The sequence below is a fragment of the Lipotes vexillifer genome, unplaced genomic scaffold (genome assembly GCF_000442215.2).
Source record: "Lipotes vexillifer unplaced genomic scaffold, Lipotes_vexillifer_v1.1 scaffold2108, whole genome shotgun sequence".
Lineage (NCBI taxonomy): Eukaryota > Metazoa > Chordata > Mammalia > Artiodactyla > Lipotidae > Lipotes > Lipotes vexillifer.
This window is the reverse complement of record NW_006778569.1, coordinates 90,821-114,763: the sequence shown is the minus strand read 5'-3', so window position 1 is coordinate 114,763 and position 23,943 is coordinate 90,821. Positions and strand designations below refer to the sequence as shown.

The 23,943-nt window shown below is 45.3% G+C and overlaps 1 protein-coding gene across 1 annotated transcript in view; it reads right to left on the bottom strand.

Moving 5' to 3' along the window:
- LOC103086058 (DNA polymerase nu) overlaps window positions 1–23,943 on the bottom strand; it is a gene marked incomplete at its 3' end in the record, with an annotated part of 63,932 nt that overhangs the window by 39,311 nt on the left and 678 nt on the right. The window contains exons 2-4 of the mRNA XM_007451699.1: window positions 11,822–11,901; window positions 10,031–10,534; window positions 2,917–3,113 (exon numbers count right to left, since the gene is read on the bottom strand). Of these exons, the coding sequence (XP_007451761.1) occupies window positions 2,917–3,113; window positions 10,031–10,534; window positions 11,822–11,901 (781 nt within the window). The remainder of the gene's footprint in view (window positions 1–2,916; window positions 3,114–10,030; window positions 10,535–11,821; window positions 11,902–23,943) is intronic.

Sequence of the window (23,943 nt, the reverse complement as noted above, 5' to 3'; positions counted from 1 at the left end):
CACTCTTTCGGGGGTTCCTGAATCTTTGTCTCCCGAACTGCAATTCTTAAGACCCCAAATAAACTTCTTATATGCAGTCTCCTGCGTTATTTTTTGTAGGTGTTACTTATTATCTGCAATTTACAGATGATGAAGCCAAGACACAAAGAGGCTAGTAATGAACTCAAGTTCACACAACTGTTCAGAGCCAATCCCTGGGTGCAGCACAACCACCTACAGACTCAGCCTCCAGCTCCTGAACAGAGCTGACGCACCCTGGACTCCTCCCAGCGGGCCCCAGCCTGCGCTCCCAGCACACCCCCAGTCTACCCTCTGCCCACACTGGATTCTCCTTCCTCCATCACCAGACTGTGCACGTCCTCTCACACTCCAGGGCCACAGGCACATGCTGTATTCCTGCCTAAAATTTCCCTCCCACAATTTCTACAAACTGCTCAGGTGCCTGATTCCCTGGGCAGGGAGTTGCCCGGTTCCTGGTTCCTTTAGTACTCCTGGCCACACACCTGCTACAGCGGGGACCACATCTGCGATACTGTAATTTACCTTGGCCCATTAAATCACGAGCTCCTTGAATATGGGATTCATAATAGTTGACGTTTATCAAACACTTACCATGTGCGAATACCACACTAAACACACAGTTGTGTTGAAACCTCATCATAATCCCATTAGGCAGGCACTAGATCCATTTTACAGATAAGGAAACTGAGGCTCGGAGGGGCGAAACAATTTTCCCAGCCTTACACAACTGAGAAGTGGCAAAGCTGAGGTCTGAGACCCAAGCTTGCTGCTGCCAGGGCCCAAGGTATTAATCCCCCTTTATGGTAACTGCTTATTAATACATCAGTGAGGGTCTTCAGATAGGCTGAGGAGGAAGGAAACCTGGGGTCCGATTAGCTCTGCTTGCTCCGCAGGCAGACATTTTCAGGCTTTTTGCATTTTTTAGTGTGCTTTCACTTTGGTTTTCCTTGAAGAGGGCCACTGCTGACAGCACAGCTTCAGGTCTTGCCTCTGCTGGACCTGGAGAGGTGTGTAGGAGTGGGGGCAGCTTATGAGGGAGTTAAGCTGGGACTACTGGAGCGTCCTCCCACTTTGATGCTCTTGTAGCTGGAAACCCGGAAGCTCTCAATAAGGCCATCTAACAACTATGATCTCTCCCACTAAGAGACAAACCCTAGCTGATTTCTAGCTTAAGAAAGGACATGCGACACAAAGAATATCTTGTAAGACAAAGTGGCTAAAACACAGTGGATTTTCTAAGTCAGTTACAGAAGTCAATTATGCCACATCTGCTAAACAAAAGGCACAGGGAGGATCGGAGCTGAAGTGACCATCAGATGTCCAAGTGGAGAATGTCGAGTAGAATATATAAATCCAGAATTCAGAAAGCGCTGTCCAAATATTAGGGCCCCATTCTCACAGAGGTCTTCCATAGAAAAAGCCTGCCCAATTGTTCTTTCAAAAGAAAATTAAGGAAACAAAAGGTTATGGGTTCTTGGGAGCAGAGTGCTCTACTGTCAAACATCATCCCATGTACACACTGTGGTGTACATGCCTGACATCACGCTTTGATTGCCAGGGCATCCATTTCAAAGACATCCATCCTGAATAGACATGTTGCCAGCTATGCAACACAGCTGCTGGCAAAACAACCAGAGAAAGAACCAGATGAAGCTCCCTCTTCCAGAAAGCCCTGGGTAACCCAGATAACTGACTGTGTGATGACACGGCTTCTCAACCTTCCTGTGCCCTAATTCCTGCTCTTATGCTTTAAATTAGCCAGTAATGAGTGAATCCGTGAAAACCTAGACACCCCACCTTCAAACCCTAATAAAGGCAGAGGCCCAGGTCCATGCACTCTCTCTCTCTCTCTTTCTCTACCCATAACCTCTCTGTGTACTCTCCAGAACTTGTGAGTGATAAATCTTGTTCCTCAAATTGCCTAATGGTTTTTGCTGAAGCGTGTCCTGTGATCATAAGAACCACAAGGGCTGGTCCAGCTACAGCGCTGGCCCCTATGGAAGAAATGTCTGTGGGGGCTTGGTGTGAGGAATACAGGCGGAACCAGTGCCACAGGCACTCCCAGCCTAGAGAGCATCACTCTCTGTAGGCTGGAACTGACACAACAACTACCTAAAACCCACCCAGAGCCCAGCGAAAATGTATTAGGCAGGAAGGGCCAGGACCAAGCCCCCACCTTCTCACCCGAAGCCTCCTTGCAGGGCAGTGGCTTCAAGGAGCTCCTTCCAGGCACCTAACTGACTTGAGTTCAGAGGGCTGGGAAAACAGGAAGTGGATGCCCCCACCCAAAGCAGAAGTGAGTCAGGCTGACGATGTGAGCAAAGAAACAGTGATGAGGGGCACAGGCTCCAACCCACGACGAGACTTTTCAGGACTGAGAAGGGGCCGCAGAAGCATCCCTGCCTGTTCTGAAATTCTAAGATTCTAGGAAGGCAAATACAAGTGAGACATTTCTTCTCTATTTTCACAGAATGAAGCTTTGAAATTAGTAATATCTTGGTGGTACTGAGGACTATTTACTCTTTGAAGGCAGTGTTAACTTCATTTTCTAAGGCCGTGAGTGAGAGAACAAGTGTAATGAGGAAATCAGCCAGGGCCCCAGCAGCGACAGTGGGTTTTCACGCCTTAAGATGATGCTTTTCTCACCAACCTCTCATTGCGATGTTGACTCAAATTCCGGAGCAGGCTCCCATGGACGGACCCTCCATTCCAGAAGCTCTTTGAGGGAGAGAGGGTGTTTGTAGCGGTTTCTGTCATTTAGATCCATTTTATTTTCATGTGATCATACAAAACCTCTGAAAGTTTAAATAACTAAAACTGGAGCTTGGGAAATTCTAAATTAGGATAAAGCAGGTGAATAAATAGGATTTAAGGTAATTAGTGAAGATTTCTTACCTGGCAAATTGATGATGTGCCTCTTCTTCTTGGCCCCAAATAGAAGAGGGCTCAGTTTTTATGTAGATACACTGATCACTGGGCATGAAGCCTTCCTCCAGAACACTGTCAGGGGCTGGGGCAGCCAGAGGACCACTGCCTTTCTCTGCATGGCTCCTTGGTAACATCACAATGCCTTCAACGGAGGAAACCAGAGCCTGTGAATACACAATAAATTAAAGTTCCAAAATCAAACATAAACAATGCATTTATTCAAGAAAGATCTGTCATATTTTTTAATTAAGCAGAAAGAAAAGGCCTAAAATTAAAACTTGTACATGAACACCTCTTTTAATGACACTCAAAGTCAAAAGCCAAACCCATGATCTCACTCTCCAAATCTGGTCTCCTCCCTATTCAACATCATAATGGAAGTCTTAGCCAATGCAATACAGCAGGAAAAAGAAATAAAAGGCATATAAATTAGAAAGGAAGAACTATACTGTCCCTGTATACAGATAACATAAATGTTTGTGTAGAAAACCCAAAGGAATCTACAAAACAAAACAAAACAAAACACCTCCTGGAACTAATATGTGAGTTTAGCAAAGTTGCAGGATATAAGATCAAAATACAAACATCAATTATATTTCCATACACTAACAATGAACATGTACAAATAAACTTTTTAAAAAAGAAATTATCATTTATAATAACTATTCCACCAAGTTAAATACTTAGATAGAAATCAATACAACATGTATGGGATCTGTATACTGAAAACTATAAAATACTGATGAAAGAAATCAGAGAAGATCTCCATAACAGAGACACATACATGTTTAAGGACTACAAAACTCAAAATAATAATGTCAATTCTCCCAAGCTGAGCTGTAGAACCAAGAAGATCAATAAACTCCAAGTACAAGAAACAGGAAAAAAATTACACCAAGTTACATCATAATCAAATTGCTTGAAAGCAGTGATAAAGAGAAAACCTTAAAAGAAGCTGGGGAGGGGGGAGGGGACACATTGCCTAGAAAGAAACAAAGATAAGGGTGATAGCAGATTTCTTATGGGAAACAAAGCAAGTTAGAAGACTGCGGCATAACATCTTTAAACTACTGAAAGAAAAAAACTTTCAACTTATAATTCTTTACCCCATAAAAATGCCTTTCAAAAGTGAAAGGTAAAGCAAGATTTATACACTACACTGAAAATTACAAAACATTGCTAAAAGAAATTGAAGTTTTAAATAAATGAAAGGGCACCCCCTGTTCATGGATAAGAAATGCAATACTGCTAAGATGGCAAAACTGAGCCAGGCCGGGACCTGGGATCCTCTACCAGAGTGCTTGCACCTGGACAAATGTCTCCTTGAGCAAAAGCATACAGAGAAACTATAAGTGACTAAAAATAACTGCATGCATGGGCAAGCTGGGACAATAATAAGCAATAGGATACAAAAAGGCCACAAACAAGCTGCCATTTCTGAGGTGCTGGGAGCAAAAGCAGGGCACAGTGCATGATCTCTGCACATGGCACCACCAAGGGGGTGGACAGACCCCTAAGCTGTGCATTATGCCCAACCCACAGACCCACCCCCATTTTTACCCCATTTAAGGACCCAAGTAGGTCCTCTCAGGGGGCAGGCAAGGGAACCTGCCTCTTGTTCTTGCTCCCTTGTGCTGTAGCAGGAGCCCCAGTAAAGCCTTACCTGAAATTCTCATCTGGCCTCTTGTCAATTTCTATTGATCAAAGAGTCCAAGGGCCCAGGTTGGTAACAATTTTTGGCAACTCTCCTGGGACCTGTGGGGCCTTCTTTTTTTCCTTGCCCCTCTGAGAGAGGATCTGGGCCCATCTGGTACAGCTGATTGCAGCTTCCTTGCAGCTGACACGTGGCCACCTGAATCTTTGCTTCAGTGCTGCAGGGATTGGTAAGTCTGCCTTCCTTACCCCAGGGGTGTCACTATCCTCATTCAGGCAGCTTTCCCCTTCCATTTTCCCTTTGTCCATTTTCCCCCTCTGATCTCTTTCTCTCTCTCTACAACTCCTTTCTCTGTCCTCTCCTACTTCTCTGTCACATCCTTCTGAGAAGTGAGTGTTGGGCAACTACAGCCTAACTCCTTAGTTGGTGAGACCATGCTCCCTCTGCTGGCACCGGCTCACCCTGACAGGTGACAGAGGTGGGAGAGGCTTGCCTCATACCGTGCAGATCTTGGTCCGGTGGGCTTTCCTTGAGGGGAGACTTCTGAGAGTGACAGAGGTTCAATCCTCATACTGTGTAGTGGCTGGAAGCCCAGTCATCACAAACTTCTCAACTTCTTTTTCCTGGGTTAAAGTCCCAGTTGTGGGTTAGAGTCCCACCAGCACTGGTTTCTGGGTCTGATCACCCTGGTGGGTGGTGGACGGAGTGCCTCCCTCCACTGGCCCTTGTGGAAGAGCACGGCAGGCTGGAACTGCCTGAATAGACGCACGCAGAGGGGCAGGCTGAAACAGCAGGCTCTCTCTCTTTCTCCTATTCCTTTTTCCTTACTTCATACATCTAAACCCCCAGCCCCCGAGGCCCCTGTTGAGGTGAACTTTACACAACCCCCCAGTATTTCTCTGTCCTGTGTGTTCAACTGTGGGGAAGGGAGTTCTTAGATCTCCTTTGTCATCTCACCCTTTGGCTTTGTTATGCCGGGTCTTGAGGACTCCATCCAGCTCCAGAATCTCAGTTTGTTAGCCGTCAGATTTATATGTAAACATGGGAAATGCCCCCAAAGATTAAAAATTCGGGACAGTTTAAATTAGATGGTTTAAAAACCTTCTTTTGCAACACAGCCTAGCCCCAATATGCCTTGGGTGACCGGAATAAGTGGCCACAGAATGGATCCCTTAACTTTAGCACCATTTTACAACTGGACCAAAATATTGTAAGCAGTCCCCCAAATGGGGGGAGGTCCCTTACGTGCAGGCCTTTATGAAACTTTATCAAGATCCCGGTTTGAGGGATTCCGGTTGTGTGTGTGGCCTCTATTTCTGTTTTGTCCCCAGAAGATTTAGAGCCAGACTTTCTCACGGATCCCCTTTCAACCGCCAACTAGTCATTGGCACATTGGGCCTCTTTCTCATTGGGCTTCTTCCCCTTCAACGTCACCTTCAGTCCCTCGAGCCCCACCTTACCCCGTTTAGCCAGGAGCCCTGAAACCAGAGCCCCCAGTGCTGTTCCCAGTGGGGAGCTGATCAGGTTTAAAATTAGCCCCCACTTTCACACCACAGGGCCTTTACCCCCTCTGGGATGTAGCTGACGGGAATAGGGAACTACTAGAGTGCATGTCTCCTTCCTGATGGGAGACTTAGGAATCCGTAAGGAGGGGTTTGGCAGGTTCTCCTAGAACCCTGACAAGTTTAGGGACAAATTTACCATGCTGGGGTCAATGTTTTCCCTGACATGGCAAGAATTACAGTTATTCTGAGCCACTGTTGCCCCCTGGACAAGAAGGAATGTATACTAAGAAAGGCCAGGGAACATACAGCCAGCTTAGTGGCCACCAACCCGCAGCACCAGATTTATTGAACTGGTGACGCAATCCCACAACAGGACCCCCACTGGGATTGTGAGGATCACGGAGGCCAAGCCAGGATGAGGCGTTATATTACTTGTTTATCAGAAGGAATGAAAAGGCATATGGTGAAGCCTGTAAATTATGATAAGGTCCAAGAGATTACACAGGAAAAAGATAAAAACCCAGCAGTCTTCCTGAGTCGGGTGACAGAGGCATTCAGGAAGTACACCAATACAGACCCTGAGTGTGCAGAACGGAGGTCACTATTGGCCAAGCATTTTATCACCCAGTCCTCTCCTCATATCAGGAGGAAATTACAAAAGCTTGAAGCTGGGCCCCAAACCCCATTGTCAACCTTGGTAGAGGAGGCCTTCAAGGTCTATAACGACGAGGACATGGCAAAGGAGGCCAACACGGATAGGAGATTAACAAAGAAAACACAGCTCTTAGCTGCTCTGATCCACCTGCCATCTTGAGGGGACACTAGACAGCTGAGAAGACCAGACCAGCAGCCCAGGAACCACCTGGGCAGGAATCAGTGTGCCTTTTTCTGGAAGGAGGGCCACCGGGAAAGGGAATGTCCTGAGCACCCTCCTGTGGGATGGCCAAATGACAACCCCAGCTGGCCCCAGCTCCTGGCGATAATATCCTTTAAAGCGTGAGGCCCTGAGGGGGATCCAACAGCTGCTCACCAAATTCCTAAAACAGAGTCATTAGGCCCTGCCAATCCCCTTGTAACACCCCTATCCTCCCTGTTCAGAAGCCTAATGGGGAGTATCGGTTTGTGCAAGACTTACGAGCAGTGAGCTAGGCAGTCATCCCTATTCACCCAGTGGTGCCAAACCCACACACCCTCCTTGCCCAAGTGCCAGGAAGCACTCAGTATTTCTGTGTTGGACCTCAGAGATGCATTTTTCTGTATTTCTCTACATCCAGAATCTCAATACCATTTTTAAAAAATTTCTTCTGGAAAGGGAGGAAAGTGTGTGTGTATATATATATATATATATATATATATATATATATATATATGTATATAATATTTATTTGGCTGCATCAGGTCTTAGTTGTGGCACCCAGGATGGAATCTTAGTTCCCCGACCAGGGATAGAACCCACGTCTCCTGCATTGGAAGGTGGATTCTTAACCACTGGACCACCAGGGAAGTCCCTCAATACCTGTTTTGCCTTTGAATGGAGGGACCCTGACCCTCTGGAGGCTACTCAATACACCTGGACAGTGCTTCTGCAGGGTTCTCAGGATAGACCCCATTTTTTTGGAAACTCGTTAGCAAAAGAATTGAGGGAACTAAGCCTGAAAAATAGAACTCTATTACAATATATTGATGATCTGCTAATAAGTAGTGAGACAAAGCAAGTTTCAGATCAGAATACTGTTAAGGTCCTAATTTTCTGACAAAGGCTCAGATTTCACAACAGTGTTCAGTATTTAGGATTTATTTTGACCCCAGGGGCGCAAGTCCTGGCCATGGATTGAAAGACAGCAATTAGCACACTACCATCTCCAACCACGAAGAGACAACTCCAAGGCTTTCTCAGGATGGCTGGGTTCTATTGTATCTGGACTCCAAATTATGGCCTTACAGCAAAACCCCTATATGAGGCTCTGAAGGGGGAAGAAAGGGAATAGGGGCCACCAGTGGGCCTTTGAGACTCTAAAGACTGAGTTGAGTAGGACACCAGCATGGGGGCTTCCAATGTCAGACAAACGCTTCACCCTATACTCCATGAGAGGTCAGGGATGGCGCTCAGAGTTCTGACCAAAAAGCTGGGGCCAGATCAAAGACTGGTGGCTTACTTTTCAAAACAACTGGACTCGGTGGCCCTGGGAGGGCCAAACTCCCTGTGAGCAGTAGCACCCACGGCCCTATTGGTTAATGAGGCTTCCAAGGTCGCCCTAGGACAACACTTAGATGTGTTAACCCCTCATCAGGTACAATCTGTGCTAGAAGTCAAAGGACATCATTAGTTGACTGGAGGAAGGTTAACAAGATATCAGGCCCTCCTAACGGAACCCCTGACATTCCCTTAAAGGTGTGCCAAACCCTGAACCCAGCAACTCTTGCTTCCAGCGGCCAAGAATGGAGACTTAGTGCATCAGCGCATAGAGACCAGAGAGCAAACTTAGTGACTTAGTGCATCAGTGCATAGACACCAGAGAGCAAACTTACTCCAGCAGGCCTGATCCTCTAGATTAGCCTCTTGACAGCCCTGAGGTTGAGTGGTTTACTGATGGGAGCACTTTTCTAGAAATGGAAACCCGGAAGGTGGGGTATGCCATAGTTAGTCTAGCTGCAGCACGCGGGATCTTCGTTGAGGCATGCAGGATCTTTTGTTGTGGCGCACAGGCTTCTCTCCAGCTGTGGTGTGTGGGTTGTTTTTTTTTTCTTCTCTAGTTGTGGCGCACAGGCTCCAGGGCACGTGGGCTCTAGTTGAGGCACACGAGCTCAGTAGTTGTGGTGCGTGGGCTTAGTTGCCCCGCGGCAAGTGGAATCTTAGTTCCCTGACCAGGGGTAGAACCCACGTCCCCTGCACTGTACGGCAGATTCTTTACCACTGGACCGCCAAAGAAGTCCCGGGTCACAGGTTTAAATGTAAGAGCTCAGACTATAAACTGTTAGAAGAAAATACAGTAAATCTTCATGACCTGGTATAGGCAAAGCATTCTTTTTTTAAAAAAAATATTTATTTATTTATTTATTGGGCTGTGCCAGGTCTTAGTTGCAGCCTGCAGGATCTTCCTTGAGGCGTGTGGGATCTTCGTTGCGGCATGCAGGATCTTTAGTTGCAGGATGCGAACTCTTAGTTGCAGTATGTGGGATCTAGTTCCCTGACCAGGGATCAAACCCGGGCCCCCTGCATTGGGAGTGCGGAGTCTTAGCCACTGGACCACCAGGGAAGTCCCAAAGCATTCTTACATTTAACAACAAAAGCAGAAGCAATAAAAAAGTACTTGGTAAACTGGAGTTCATCAAATTAAAAAATTCTGTGCTTCAAAAGACACCGTCAGGAAACTGATAAAAACAAGCCACAGATTTGGAGAACTGCAAATCATATATCTGACAAGAGACTGGTATTAAAATATATAAAGAACCCTTACAGATCCAAAATAAAACACAAATAACCCAATTTAAAAATGAGCAAAAGACTTGAATTTCAAGACATTTCACCAAAGAAGATACACAAATGGCCAGTAAGCATATGAGGAGATGCTTAATGTCACCAGTTATTAGGGAAATACAATTTAAAACCACAATGAAACACCACTTCACACACAGCAGAATGGCTAAAATAAAAAAGACAACAAGTATTGACAAGGAGGTGGAGAATTTGGAAACTCACTCTGCTCGTGGAATATAAAATGGTACACGTACTCTGGAAAACATTCAGCAGTTTCTTAACAACCTCATGAGAACTATGCAGTCACTCACCCCTGGGGGAAAGGGGAAGGCTTAAAATCTTACTTCTTGCTCTCCTATCAAAATCAGACACTAAGAAAATGGGTTTCTTTTATGGTGCCAACAAAACAGAACAAACAAACAAAAACCAACACCGTTTACTAACCTGGTCTGCTCTCAGCTGAGTTGAGCCATCCTTATATATCAGAGTTACCACCACAGCTACTGCCTGTTTGAGCATTTCAATCAGCTGGCTTTTCTTCAAAGCATCCAAATACCGAATATCACAAAAATTGTTTGTGAATGCCTTTGAGTTCCTAGAATTTAGGTAGGTTTCAACCTCATCAGCATCTTCTTCCAATGTCGTAAGTTTACTTGTTTTCTCTGAAGAATTATTACATGTGATATGTTTTCTTTTAAGACTCATGCTTTCTTCATTGTTTTCATTATTTATGTTTTCCTTTGGTACGTGTTTTCTTTTATGTTCCATTTTCTGTGGAACTGAAGCCTCTTGGTCACACTGTGGAATTAAACACCTGGAAGAAGCCAATGAGCTGATATTCTTCTGGCTTTGGTCAGCAGACAGTTGATCTGTGAGTCTGATACTGGAGGACTGAGAAGAGAACTTGATGGAAACTCTTGATGTCTGGCTCGTAAGAGAATTAAGATTCTATAGAAAAATGGAAAATATTTCACTAGAATATGGATTCATAAGACAGGTCTAAACCAAAGTAAAATCTGATAAAACTCATCTAAGGTAAAGTGGGAACACAGCTTCACATTAACTATGACCCAACTTTCTAATGAACTATGGGGTGTCTTCCAGAGCAGTGGTTTTTCTCAACCAGGTAGGAGTGCATATCTGCATCCTGGGCTGGAATAGGCAGGAGTTAGTTTAGAAAGTCTCCCACCACAGCCCTGCGCTGGCACCATGCGTGTAACAGGAGATGCTGTGGAGGGGAGTGTGCTGCACGTGTGCATAAGAGTGAGGATGAATCACTGACAAAATATTTTCAGTGATAAATATTTTAAACGTCAACTTAAAAATATGTCAGGAGATACATGGCTTTTCAAAAGTCTTTTGTGAGAAAGGGAGCAAAACAGTTTGAAGACCTCTGCCTTAGGGATCGAAGGAGCACAGTTTGAACACCTTTGGGAGAGAGAATTGCCATTCACTTTCAAAGGGCTGCACAGTCCCTTCCCTGTCAAAGATGCCGCTCCTTCCACTTCAGGGGCAAATAACCACCCCATCAATCCAGGGATTTACTAAGGGAGCTTACATTAGACTAAGTTAGATTTGGATTTGGACACAGGTAGTTTGCTCCAGAGCCCCCTCTCTTAACTATTATGCCACCTCCACCACTGCTTCCTATAGAAGGTCTTGGGTAATAACATGACCTCTTCTCATCTCTCTCCCAAGCCCAAACCACGTAACTCACCCATTGCAAATTTTATACCCCTTTCTTTCTGAACTTCTCTTTATTTCCACTACCCCAAAGTTCCAAGCTCTCTTCCCCTAACCTAAAAAATTTTCCCAAAGTCCATCCCCCACTCTCTAAAGGCGAGGATCTTTAGACTGACCATTTCTTAGTCATCCTTTAGACCTCAAGTCAGAGTGTTCATACTTCAGACAAACGGCCCAGATTCCTCTCCCCACCTCCCAGAAAAAGCAGAACGAAACAGCACAAAAACTGGGTTAGCCATCTCCCCTATCGTTCCCAAAGCACTTGGCCCTGTCTCCTGTTGTGACACTAATTCACCACGTCATAGAGAAATATTGTGCTTCTCTGTCTTCCTAGTCCCCTCATACAAATTAAACTATCAGCTCCTGGAGAACTCCTTTTGTTTTTTTAACCGCTGCAGCCACAGTGCCTAGCATATAGTAGACACTTGGTAAGTATTTATTGAATGAATGAAAGTTATCTGTTTGGAATTAGTCATACTTGCAAGGTTTCACCTTTTTTTCCAGTGATTGATTCTTCCCATCTTCAAGTAGTCCTGAATACCTAACACTGGATGTGTCCACCACTTCTGCAGCTTTAAAGACACAGAAAGGGAGCATGAGGGAAATAAAGAAATTAAAATCATATAATTAGCTAAACATTGAAAATAGCCTCTATAATCATTTACTCATTATTTACTTAATTAAAACAATGTAGTAAAATTTACAACCAAAATGCATACTACCATTGTAATAAACGTTTATGCAAAGTATCTTCAAGTTAACTGGAGACAGATCTATGTAATCATGAAGTGTTTATTAAAAAGTATTACTTGGTATTTGCATTTCAATACTTGATTCTGAAAACCCAAGTTCACCATTTTACAGAAAGTTTGTAAGTATTAAAGGTGAAGAAATTCTTAGACCGAATAATATTGTAATGGAACAATTACAACTTCAGTAAAATATCATTAATACAACTTCTCATTTAGATTTTGTTTTAATTTTAATAAGCTTGGGCTGGACAGGAAGTGATGGAACCTGGGCTCAACCCCAGGCAACATGACTCAAGTCTCCGCTCGTAATCTCTGGGATGTACGTTCTCTCTGTAGCAACGATAACAACGATGAAATGCAAATGGGGGAAATCTTTCACTTACGATAGAGGAAAGTTATACTCAGGATTAATTTAACAAGAAAAGCACAAGGCACTCAATGATGGAAACTTAAAATCTTATAAAATGGCATAAAGCATGATCTATACAAATGGAAAAACACAGCACTGAGATATGAGCAAAATATTTAATTCTCCTAAATATAAATTTAATGCAGGGACTTGTCTGGTGGTCCAGTGGCTAAGACTCCACGCTCCCAATGCAGGGGGCCTGGGTTCGATCCCTGGTCAGGGAACTAAATCCCACATGCCGCAACTAAGAGTTCGCGTGTCGCAACCAAAGACCCCGCATACCACAACTAAAAGATCCTGCACGCAGCAATGAAGATCCCGTGTGCCACAACTAAGACCCGGCACGGCCAAATAAATAAAAATATATATTTTAAATTAATGTAATTCTCATCAGAGACCCTACAGGGTTCTTTTAATTGAAAAAGATAATAATTTCAAAGCACATACGAAATATTAAATGTCTGAAAATAGAGAAGAAAGGTAAGGGGTTTTTTTGGCTGCACCGTGCAGCATGCGGGACCTTAGTTCCCTGACCAGGGATTGAACCTGTGACCCCTGCATTGGGAATGTGGAGTCTCAGCCACTGGACCACCAGGCGGGACCCAGAAAGGTAAGTTTTTTAAAAAAATAAAAGAAGACTTGCTTGGCCAGATTATCAGAACATACTATAAAGGCACTGTAATCAAATCCCCAAGGTATTTGAATTGGAATAGACAAAAAGATCTCTAAAACAGAGTAGACAATCCAGAAACTGACCCCAGGACCTACGAGAATTTAATATACAACGAAGATGGTATTTTAATGCAGTAGAGACGGATAGATTAATGAATAGGGATAGTACAACTAGCGCCACTTCTGAAAGAAAATAATACATTGGGAAAACTATTTGGGACAAAAAAGGCAAAGGGTTAATATTTTTATTATACAAGTTACACTGACCAAAAAAGAAACAATTCAATGGAAAAGTGAGCAAAAGACAGGGAGAGGCAACACGCAAAGTGGCAAATCCAAAAAGCAAACAAACATGATGTAATACTCAAACTCACTGGTCGCCAGGGAAACGCTAAATATAATTGGAGATGGAGGAGAAGAGGTAGTCTCACTCATTGCTGGTAAACATGGGAATGGTTACAGCATCCTTTTGGAAAGCACAGTGTCAACACTTATTAACATTAAAAATACACACATCTGGGCTGCCCTGGTGGCGCGGTGGTGGAGAGTCCGCCTGCCGACGCAGGGGACGCGGGGTCGCGCCCCGGTCCGGGAGGATCCCACGTGCCGCGGAGCGGCTGCGCCCGTGAGCCGTGGCCGCCGCGCCTGCGCGTCCGGAGCCTGTGCTCCGCGACGGGAGAGGCCGCAGCGGGGAGAGGCCCGCGTACCGCCAAAAAAAAACAAAAACAAAAAAACCCCCACACATCACTCTCAGCAGTTGGGACGAAAAGGACGAACTCAAAGGGAGGAAAGATGGGCCTCTGAGATGCTACCAATGTTCTGTTTCTTGATCTGGGTGAAGGTTATACGGGTGTCCAGTTTGTGAAATTTTGAACTATAATCTTAGGGTAGTTGTGCTCTGTGTGTGTGTGTGTCTGTGTGTGGGTGTTGTAACCTCAATAAAAACAAAGAGATATAAATATATAAATCATCTAACCAGACCACCTCACTCCTGGCTATCTGTTTCACAGAAATGTGTGCAACAGTAAACAGGTTTAAAGCAAAACATTTATGACAGCATCGCTTTATGGCAAAGGACTGCAAACAAAGGAGATACCAATCAAGAGGGCAGTCGATGAATAAATTATGTAACACCCACACCATGAAGCACAGAGCCATTGAAAAGAATGAGCTGTATTAGTTGACTTGAAGATGCAGAGATCTGTGAAAATATGATCCCATCTTTTAAAACAATGACCAAATCTCCCCATTATGTACATGAGTATGTTATACCCATACACTGGCACAGGTCTGGTCCCTGGGAGGCTGACCCTGAGATGAAGGCTTGCATTCAGAAAGGTTTTGGGGTAGCGTTCTCAGGATCAACGTCTGTAGGGGAGTGAAGGAGGGAGGACTGGTCCAAGATGCGGCCGCTACAAAGGCCTGCTCTGGACCTGGCATGGTCCTGTATAGTTGTCCCCCACAGGGTCAAGGGAGCTGAGCCTTTATTCCCCAGCACCCACCAGTCACTACCTGGTTGCTCCTGGGAAAAGGGTGTGCCCTTGGGCAAAGAAGCTCTTTGCAGCTGAGGCAACCATCGGGAGGGGCTGTGTGGTGAGCAGCAGCTGGGGTGATGAATGGGGGGCTCGGGGCACCCACAGTGTTCACTACAGTCCTGCCTATGGTTCACTACACTGCGCAGCTCAGATATGTTCTGGGAGCCGCTCCTTTGGGACTCTGCTGGGCCTCTTCCTGAGGGAACTTAAAAGGAAGGTTAATGGGGTGAACTTCCTGTCCTTGTCCTGCAGCTGGCCTCAAAGCTGCAAATGCTATTCACCTCCCTCTCCTACCCATTCTGAGGTTCCCCTCACCCTGGCTTGTCACCTCTGCTGGTCTAGGTAGCTTGCCTGATCGTGACCCAAACCCTCATCCCTGAGGGGTGTAAGTCCCTGGTCACCATGCCCTTCTCAGGCCATGGCCAATGCATTTACCAGCAAATTTGGTCAGAGGACCAAGAGGTGGCCAATCACATCACTTGGGTGCCACGTAGACGCTTTCCTGCCCCATTACGTAACGGCAGCCCTGACCTCTGGTGAACAGGAGGTCACCCCTAGCAGGATGGAGAGTACCTCACTTGCCTGCCAGTCTATTGGAGTACAGAACTTGAAATGACTGTGCAGCAGCTATAGCTTGAAATCGAACAGTACTCTTCCTTTGTCCCTGGTGGGTTTCCCCTGGGGAGTCAAGACTAAACCTGCAGAACCCAGAGGTGTCTGGAGAGAGAAACACAAATTTATTGGGAGGGGCGTTGGGAGTGATGGTAAGCAGGGCCACTCCCACTGCCACCTTTGGCTCCCAGAGCCCTTAATTATCTATACTGGAGACACTGCATCCTACAATGGTCACTAATGTACAGTGTATACTGCAGCCTGGAGGTCACCTGACCTCAGCCTGCTACCCACCACTCTACCACTCTGTTGGGCTGGCATTTCTGGGTGTGTGGCTGTGACGGAACCTGTGGGTCCCACGATCATGTGCCCACTGCAGCTCCTTTGCTGTAAAGTGGGTCCCTATATCCAGGGCGATGCTATGCAGGATTCTGTGTCAGTGGATCAAAGGCTCTGTGAGCCTTGTATTACAGAGCTCACTGAGGCCCTGCGTATGGTAAAGGCCTGGAATACATGTGGATTCGAGTCAAGACGAATCACAGCACCTTTGGGGGCACAAGGGGTCCAGTATTGCCAACTAGCCCCCAAGTGACTGTTTTCAAAGTTCAGTACTATTGGGGACCCAGAATTCAGTGTGTCACTGGAAATTCAACAGAGGCAACGGCGAGATCGGCCCTGGTGAGTGGGAGCACCACGCTGTTGGGCACACGCGTAGCCTCTGCCCCAGCCCCATGGTCACTCCATTATAGAGCCCAAGCTGCCCGTACAGGGACAATAGATGACAGAGGCTGGTGGACGTCCCCTGGCCAGGTCATTCCAGTTTTGTTCCTTCCTTCGACACTGCCACAGGTAGATGCTCCCTGCGTCTGCTATTATTGTAATCTTCAGTTTTCTTTACTTGTCAGCTAATCCCATTACTAGTTCATAATGCTTTAAACTTTCCCTGTTCCAGTGACTATAGGGTTTCTGTTCCCTGACCAGTCGGTGTCTCAGCCACTCCCTTAACAGGCCCTGGTACCTCTTGGCCAGGTTATGCAGTGACTTAATGGCCAAAAAAGGAGGTGGCAATTCCTGAGGGAGGATGTGTTATTTCTCAGGATAGAGCCCTCCTGCGCTGTCTTCACGCGGGGGGCTGGCAGGTAGAGAGAAGGGGGCTGGCCTTTAACAAAGAGGAGCAGCTGCTTCTGCAGGTCCCAGAGGCACCTGGGATTCAAGACTTGAATGCACCAGTCGAGACGTCCCCATCCTGCATCTCAGGGTCAGGTCCCTCTTCCTGGTAAAGGCCCTGACCTTGAGGTAGAACACGACCAGGGCTGAGCATCCGACCTCCTCTGGAGCTCTACCAGCCTTACTAGGCTGGGGGGGGGGGGGGCCCGAGATCTCCCTGATGGCAGTGCTTGGGACCCCCTCGGTCTCCCTGGAGAAGAGAGTGGTACAGCAGTGGAGGCAGCAGGTGGACAGGGCCCCGCCGGTGGGGGGGGGGGGGGGGGGGGCCCTGTGACTGCAGGTGGTCCGTCTCTTCACAGGCTAGCAGGCGAGCCCTCGGGCTATCACATTTACCCTTTAATTGCTAATTAACCACCCTTGGCCTTTGTATTTTTCCAAAGGACCCAGCCACAGCCACCAATACCATTCTCTTCCATTGCCCTATTCTTTTCATAGTATTGCCCAGCAGCTTGCACAGCTGCTTGCACTGGTGTGCCAGACCAGCCACCCCTAGTAAAAAGCTTTAACTGCACCGCTGCCATCCGTATGTCACCTACAACTTGTGATGAAGTCATCAGTGCCAGCCCACCTAAGGGTGACCAAATTCCAAAATGCCATGTCTGCTTTCTCAGACCACTACTGGCACCCATTGCACAGATCAAGTTCCCTGGGGACCAGGCTGAGCTTTTCCTGCAAACGTTTACTTGGGGACGCTCTTGGGGAGCAGAAGGACTGAGGGAGTGGAAGCTCAAATGTGATACAGTTGCAACAAAGCCCTCAGCCAATCCCATCCAAGGAGGCGGAGGTTTGGGTGGCACGACATAGCCACACACACACAAGCTATAATTACTATCATGAAAACAAAAACATAAAAGGCGTACACTAAGTTGTTAACACAGGGAAGCGATAAGGGGAGATGTTTCAACAAAGAAAAAGCCTGAACTAAGAAAACAATGTACATATAAACCCTTTCATTGTGTGTGTGTGTGTGTGTGTGTGTGTGTGTGTGTGTGTGTGTGAATATGTAAAAAAAATAAATTTTTTTAAAAATAAATTTCTTTCTTTTTGGCTGCTTTGGGTCTCCATTGCTGCGTGGGGGCTTTCTCTAGTTGCAGTGAGTGGGGGCTACTCTTTGTTGCAGTGCACGGGCTTCTCACTGTGGTGGCTTCTCTTGTTGTGGAGCACAGGCTCCAGGCATGCGGGCTTCAGTGGTTGTGGCACGCGGGCTCAGTAGTTGTGGCTCGCGGGCTCTAGAGCGCAGGCTCAGTAGTTGCAGCACACGGGTTTAGTTGCTCCGCGGCATGTGGGATCTTCCCAGACCAGGGCTTGAACCCGTGTCCCCTGCATTGGCAGGTGGATTCTTAACCACTGTGCCACCAGGGAAGTCCCCCACCCCCAATTTCTGTTTCATGTGGGATATTATGGACTTTGTTTTTGGTTTTTCTGTTTAAAAAAAAACAAACTTTTTCTGAAGTGGTACAAACAAAAAAAGACCCCCCAAATGTTGATCCCCCCAAATGTTGAGGAAAATGCAACATAAATAATGAAATAGTAAAGTCCTTCATATATGTTTCACGTCTGTATGAAGCTCTTACAAGTCGGTAAGAGCTGAATTCACAGATCAACCCACCTGTGGCAGCATCAAAGATGAGACCACCTTTGCCTGCCTTCAAAAAGCTCAAAACATACCAAGAGTTAAAGCATTATGCAAATAACCCAAAACTACATCGCAGGAAATTCTCTAAACTGAGTTGCAAATGAATCAGATGCAGTTTACTTCCAATAAGGCATTCTGGTCATGAAGTATCATTTGAGCAGAAATTTGTAAAATGCTATGATTTCACCACTCAGAGTCATGTACGAAGGAGAGAAAGAAAAGGTAAGCAGAGGATGAAGTCAGGAAACGACGCGTGTTTGGAAGTTAGAGTCAAATCTGAACGGGAACCAATTCCTTGTCGGTCGCATCATTTGCAAACATTTTTCTCCCATTCTGTGGGTTGTCTTTTTGTTTCGTTTGTGGCTTCCTTTGCTGGGCAAAAGCTCCTGAGTTTAATTAGGTCCCATTTGTTTATTTTTGTTTTTATTTCCATTACTCTGGGAGAAGGATCAGAAAAGATATTGCCGTAGTTTATGTCAGAGTGCCCTGCCTATGTTTTCCTCTAAGTTTTATAGTATCTAGTCTTACATTTAGGTCTTTAATCCACTTTGAGTTTATTTTTGTGTATGGTGTTAAAGAATACTCTAGTTTCATCCTTTTACATGTAGCTGTCCAGTTTTCCCAGCAACATCTATTGAAGAGACTAGCTTTCCTCCATCGTATAGTCTTGCCTCCTCTGTCATAGATTAATTGACCACAGGCACATGGGTTTATTTCTGGGCCTTCTATCCTGTTCCTTTGATCTGTATTTCTGTTTTTGTGCCAGTACCATACTGTTTTGATGACTGTAGCTCTGTAGCATAGTCTGAAGTCAGGGAGCCTGATTCCTCCAGCTGAGTTTTTCTTTCTCAAGATTGCTTTGGCTATTCAGGGTCTTTTGTGTCTCCATACAAATTTTAAGATTTTTTGATCCAGTTCTGTGAAAAATGCCATTGGTAATTTGACAGGGATTGCACTGAGTCTGTAGATTCCTTGGGTACCAGTGGGGAAGGGTGGTGGGGGGAAAGATAGATTGGGAGTTTGGGATTGACATGTACACACTGCTGTATTTAAAATAGATAACCAAAAAGGACCTGCTGTAAAATTAATTAATTAAAAAAAATCTGAATGGGGCATAAAGAGAAGGAAAGTGATGGGACATTAAGACTTAAAGGGCAGGCAAGGGCCAGGCTGCACTGTAGGAACACATGGGGATGTTTCTACAGATAAATTCTGCAGAGAGCAAGGACAAGAGCTGAGCTAATCCCAGCGACAGTGCAAAGGCAGGAGCAAAGTGGCAATAAATTGACGGCAAACAGCAATTAGGAAAGTTCTGCAAATTTTCAAGTGAGAAGGCACGAAGGCTTGAATTAGAGCAGTGGGAATTGGAATCCAACACCTGGCAGGGTTTGCTAAGTGACTGGACATAAGGATTTTATGTTTATTTGATAGAAATAAAAAGGTTTATCCACATTATTCTTGACCAGAATGAATATAATCAAAATAAATCTACTTTGTCATTTAGCTTTATGTTATCTGTCCTTGAAACTGCAAAGATTTCCACTAGATGGTGGGACTAAAGACACACTTCACATTAATGAATTGGATTTTGACAAATATTTACCTTGAGGAGCCTTACACCTGTATTAATTTTTAATGCCTGAGCTTCCCTGGTGGCACAGTGGTTAAGAATCCGCCTGCCAATGCAGGGGACATGGGTTTGAGCCCTGGTCTGGGAAGATCCCACATGCCGTGGAGCAACTAAGCCCGTGCGCCACAACTACTGAGCCTGTGCTCTAGAGCCCACGGGCCACAACTACTGAGCCCACATGCCACAACTACTGAAGCCCGTATGCCTAGAGCCCATGATCCACAAGAGAAGCCCCTGCTCGCCACAACTAGAGAAAGTCCACGTGCGGCAACAAAGACCCAACGCAGCCAAAAATTAAATGAATAAAATTAAATAAAATGGCCCTTTAAAGAAAAATATGTAATGTCTATAAAACTATTCTTATTTTACTAGAAAAAAAACATATTCACCCCTAAGCTCTATTAAGTTAAAAACAATTTTGGATAAATGTGTACTAGAAAACGTTACTTGATTTCTATAGGTACTGGCAAAATACAGAGATGTAGTCTAATAAACATGTGCTTAATCAAATGCATGTTACACATAGCACCAGGCCAGCTGACAACCCTGAAATCACCCTGAAAAATCTTCCTCCCCCAATATTTCCCAAAGACTTTCAGTGGCATTACTAAACACTAAAATGACAATGTAGGGCTTCCCTGGTGTCACAGTGGTTGAGAGTCCGCCTGCCGATGCAGGGGACACGGGTTCGTGCCCCGGTCTGGGAAGATCCCACATGCCGCGGAGCGGCTGGGCCCGTGAGCCACGGCTGCTGAGCCTGCGCGTCCGGAGCCTGTGCTCCGCAACGGGAGAGGCCACAACAGTGAGAGGCCCGTGTACCGCAAAAAAAAGAAAAAGACAATGTAAATTCAAGTCAGACGAACCCAATTCTGAATCTAGTTTAAAGGTGTAAGAGTTAAGATAAAAAGCTAAGCCACAGTCACAAAAGACCCACCCATAGAATGGTTTAAACCACATAAGTTTATTTCTCTCTTGTTCTGAGGTGAGTGGTCTCAGCTGGTGGAACAGCTGTTTCATGAAGTCACTCTGGACCCGGGGTCCCTCCAGCACGTTGGTCCACAGTCCTCTAGGACACTGTTATCATTTGCAGGTTGGAAAGGAGTCATTTCAGATTCCAACTGGATGGAAGGAAAAAGGCCAGCTGGGAAGCAAGTCAGGTGTCTTCGGGACTGCCCTGGCAACAGCACACCCTGCTGACAGGAACCTGCCACTTGGCCACACCTGGCTGCAAGGACACTGAGCCACATCATCTGCTGGCATGCCTCCGAGGAGGATGGACGGACTCCGGTGTGGCGGACAAGTAATCTCTGCCAGAAAGGCCTTTGGAGCAAGGTAAAACCCCCTCATAGGATTAGGAAGTGGGAAGTGGCTGCCAAAAAAGTCAGCATAACGGTTACCTTTGAGCAGAAAGAGTATTGAGAAGGAAATTTTGAGATATTGGCAATGTACGTGGTAGTTACATGATGTCCTCTTTATATTAACTCATTAAGCTGTATTTTAAGTTTTTGCACCTTTTTTTCACAGCAAAGGGTTTTTAAATAAAGACCAACCTTGCTGCAAGAAGATACACACTGTCCAATTCTTACTGGGTGTGTACACCTCAGTCAGTCTAGCAGATCAGAAAATTAGATCCCAAAATGACATATAACATTGTTTGGTTTTACTTAATACATTTTTGTAAAAGCAAATATTTGTAGTTTATTTCCATTGATTTCTGAGTTCAATTTCGCTATTTATCTGGTATGAAATGGGCTTTTAGAAATGAAATGCTGATTTACGATTTTATTTATGAGAGAAGGATTTGACATAACAGCTCAGCATGTGACAAGAGTCCGGGAATCAATTCAGGTTCAGCATCATTCATTCACCGACAACCCACGAGCAATCCAACTTTAACTCAGATTTATATGAAATAAGAATAAAACTGGTGGGACTGTGTGGCAGACAGACTCTAAGGTGGGCCCACGTCCCCTGCCTTCTAGTATTCATGCCCTTGTGTAACCCCTTGAGTGTGGGTGGGACTTAACTTCTAAACAAAAGAATATAGCAACGGTGACAGAATGTGATTACCTTACATAGGAATGTAATGTCAGTCTTGCCAGGGACACTCTCTTGCCGGCTTTGAAAAAGCTGCAATAACGTAAAGCTGCTTATGGAGAGAATCACGTGGAAACGAACTGAGGGTGGCTTCTAGCCAACCATCACCAAGAACTGAGACCCTCAGTCCAAGAGCCTACAAGGGGCTGAACTCTGCCCACAACCGTGTGAGCTTACAAGCAAATGCTTCCCATTTCGAGCCTCAGATGAGACCCCAGCCCTGACTAGCACCTGCACTGCAGCCCTGCAGAGGACCCAGCTAAGCTGTGCCCAGTCTCCTGACCCAGAGCAACTATGAGGTAACAAATGTGTGTTGTTTTAACTAAGTTCATAGTAAGAGTGTGACACAGGAACAAATATAACCTTTGTGAAAATTCCACTCTTTTTCCAAATCCAAGAACACTTGACAGAAAATACCTTATCTTCTCAATAAATTTATGAAAAGTAGGATTTTAACAGGGTATTTTAAGAGCATGACAAGACAGTTCACGACAGGGGCTGACTGCCATAAATTTTTCTCAACAGAGACTCACATTACTGCTTCAAGAGGCATTTTATTATTTTATCTGGTTTTTTTTTTTTTTGCGGTATGCGGGCCTCTCACTGTTGTGGCCTCTCCCGTTGCGGAGCACAGGCTCCGGACACGCAGGCTCAGCGGCCACGGCTCACGGGCCTAGCCGCTCCGCGGCATGTGGGATCTTCCCGGACCGGGGCACGAACCCGTGTCCCCTGCATCGGCAGGTGGACTCTCAACCACGGCGCCACCAGGGAAGCCCCTATTTTATCAGTTTTTGAAGGTAAGTATATTTTGAACTCTGTCAAGGGCACACTGCTCTTTTATTCTGGAAAGCAAGTATACAGAATAAAGGAGAAGGCTCTTTGATTTTTTTTTAAATTAATTTATTTATTTACTTATTTTTGGCTGTGTTGGGTCTTCGTTGCTGCACACGGGCTTTCTCTAGCTGCGGCAAGCGGGGGCTACTCTTCGTTGCAGTGCGCAGGCTTCTCATTGCAGTGGCTTCTCTTGTTGCAAAGCACAAGCTCTAGGCACGTGGGCTTCAACAGTTGTGGCACGTGCGCTCAGCAGTTGTGGAACATGGGCTTAGTCGCTCCGCGGCATGTGGGATCTTCCCAGACCAGGGCTCGAACCTGTGTCCCCTGCATCGGCAGGCGGACTCTCCACCACTGCGCCACCAGGGAAGTTCTGGCTCTTTGATGTTTGATGTTAACTTTCTTCACTACTTCCCCCAGCACCAACATTCCCCCTAAGACACTATCAACTGCTAGGTATGCAGTCCACACCCCCAAATTCTTACTCTTCACTACTGACTTCCACAACAAGGGCAACAGATGCCTGAACAGGAATAGACTGAAATGTTAAGCGTTACTGTATCTTAATCGACAAACTGCATTTATAACAGCTTTTGCACTATTTGTTAATACTTCTCAATTATTTCATCTCAATATAATTAATCATATCTCACTCACTTATAACCTACTCTGTAGAAGAGAAAAACAAATTATTGGTCCAGACTTAACAATTTAAAATAAAAATGCTTTGCTAGAAAAAAAAAAAAAAAAAACAAAACAAACAAAAAAAAACCACAGCTGGTATTCCAACCATTTCAGTCACACTTGTGAGCATTATGTCACTGCTTTTACTATTATATCATATGTCATAAACATATGTACACAGATCCACTGATCTGTCACGTAACAGTTTATACACTTCTACGGCAGTATAATACACATACTGTCAAGAACACTTCTCTTGTCCACCACAAATAAGCAAATACAGGTTCAATGACCTGAGAGCTAAGGGTTTAGAAACGGGCACTATGAAAGAGCCCATCTCTTTTGAAGTTACTTAAACAGCTGATCCAGATTCTAAGGGAATGTTTGTCAGAAATGCCTGAAACAACGAAGAGTGTGTCACATTTTCAAAGCAGTAAGGGCTAAGAGAATATAAAATTTAGTGAGCAGAAGCTCAGTCATCACTGAATGAGAGTAAAACAAGGGGAAGCTGGACTGTCTGTAGGCAGGA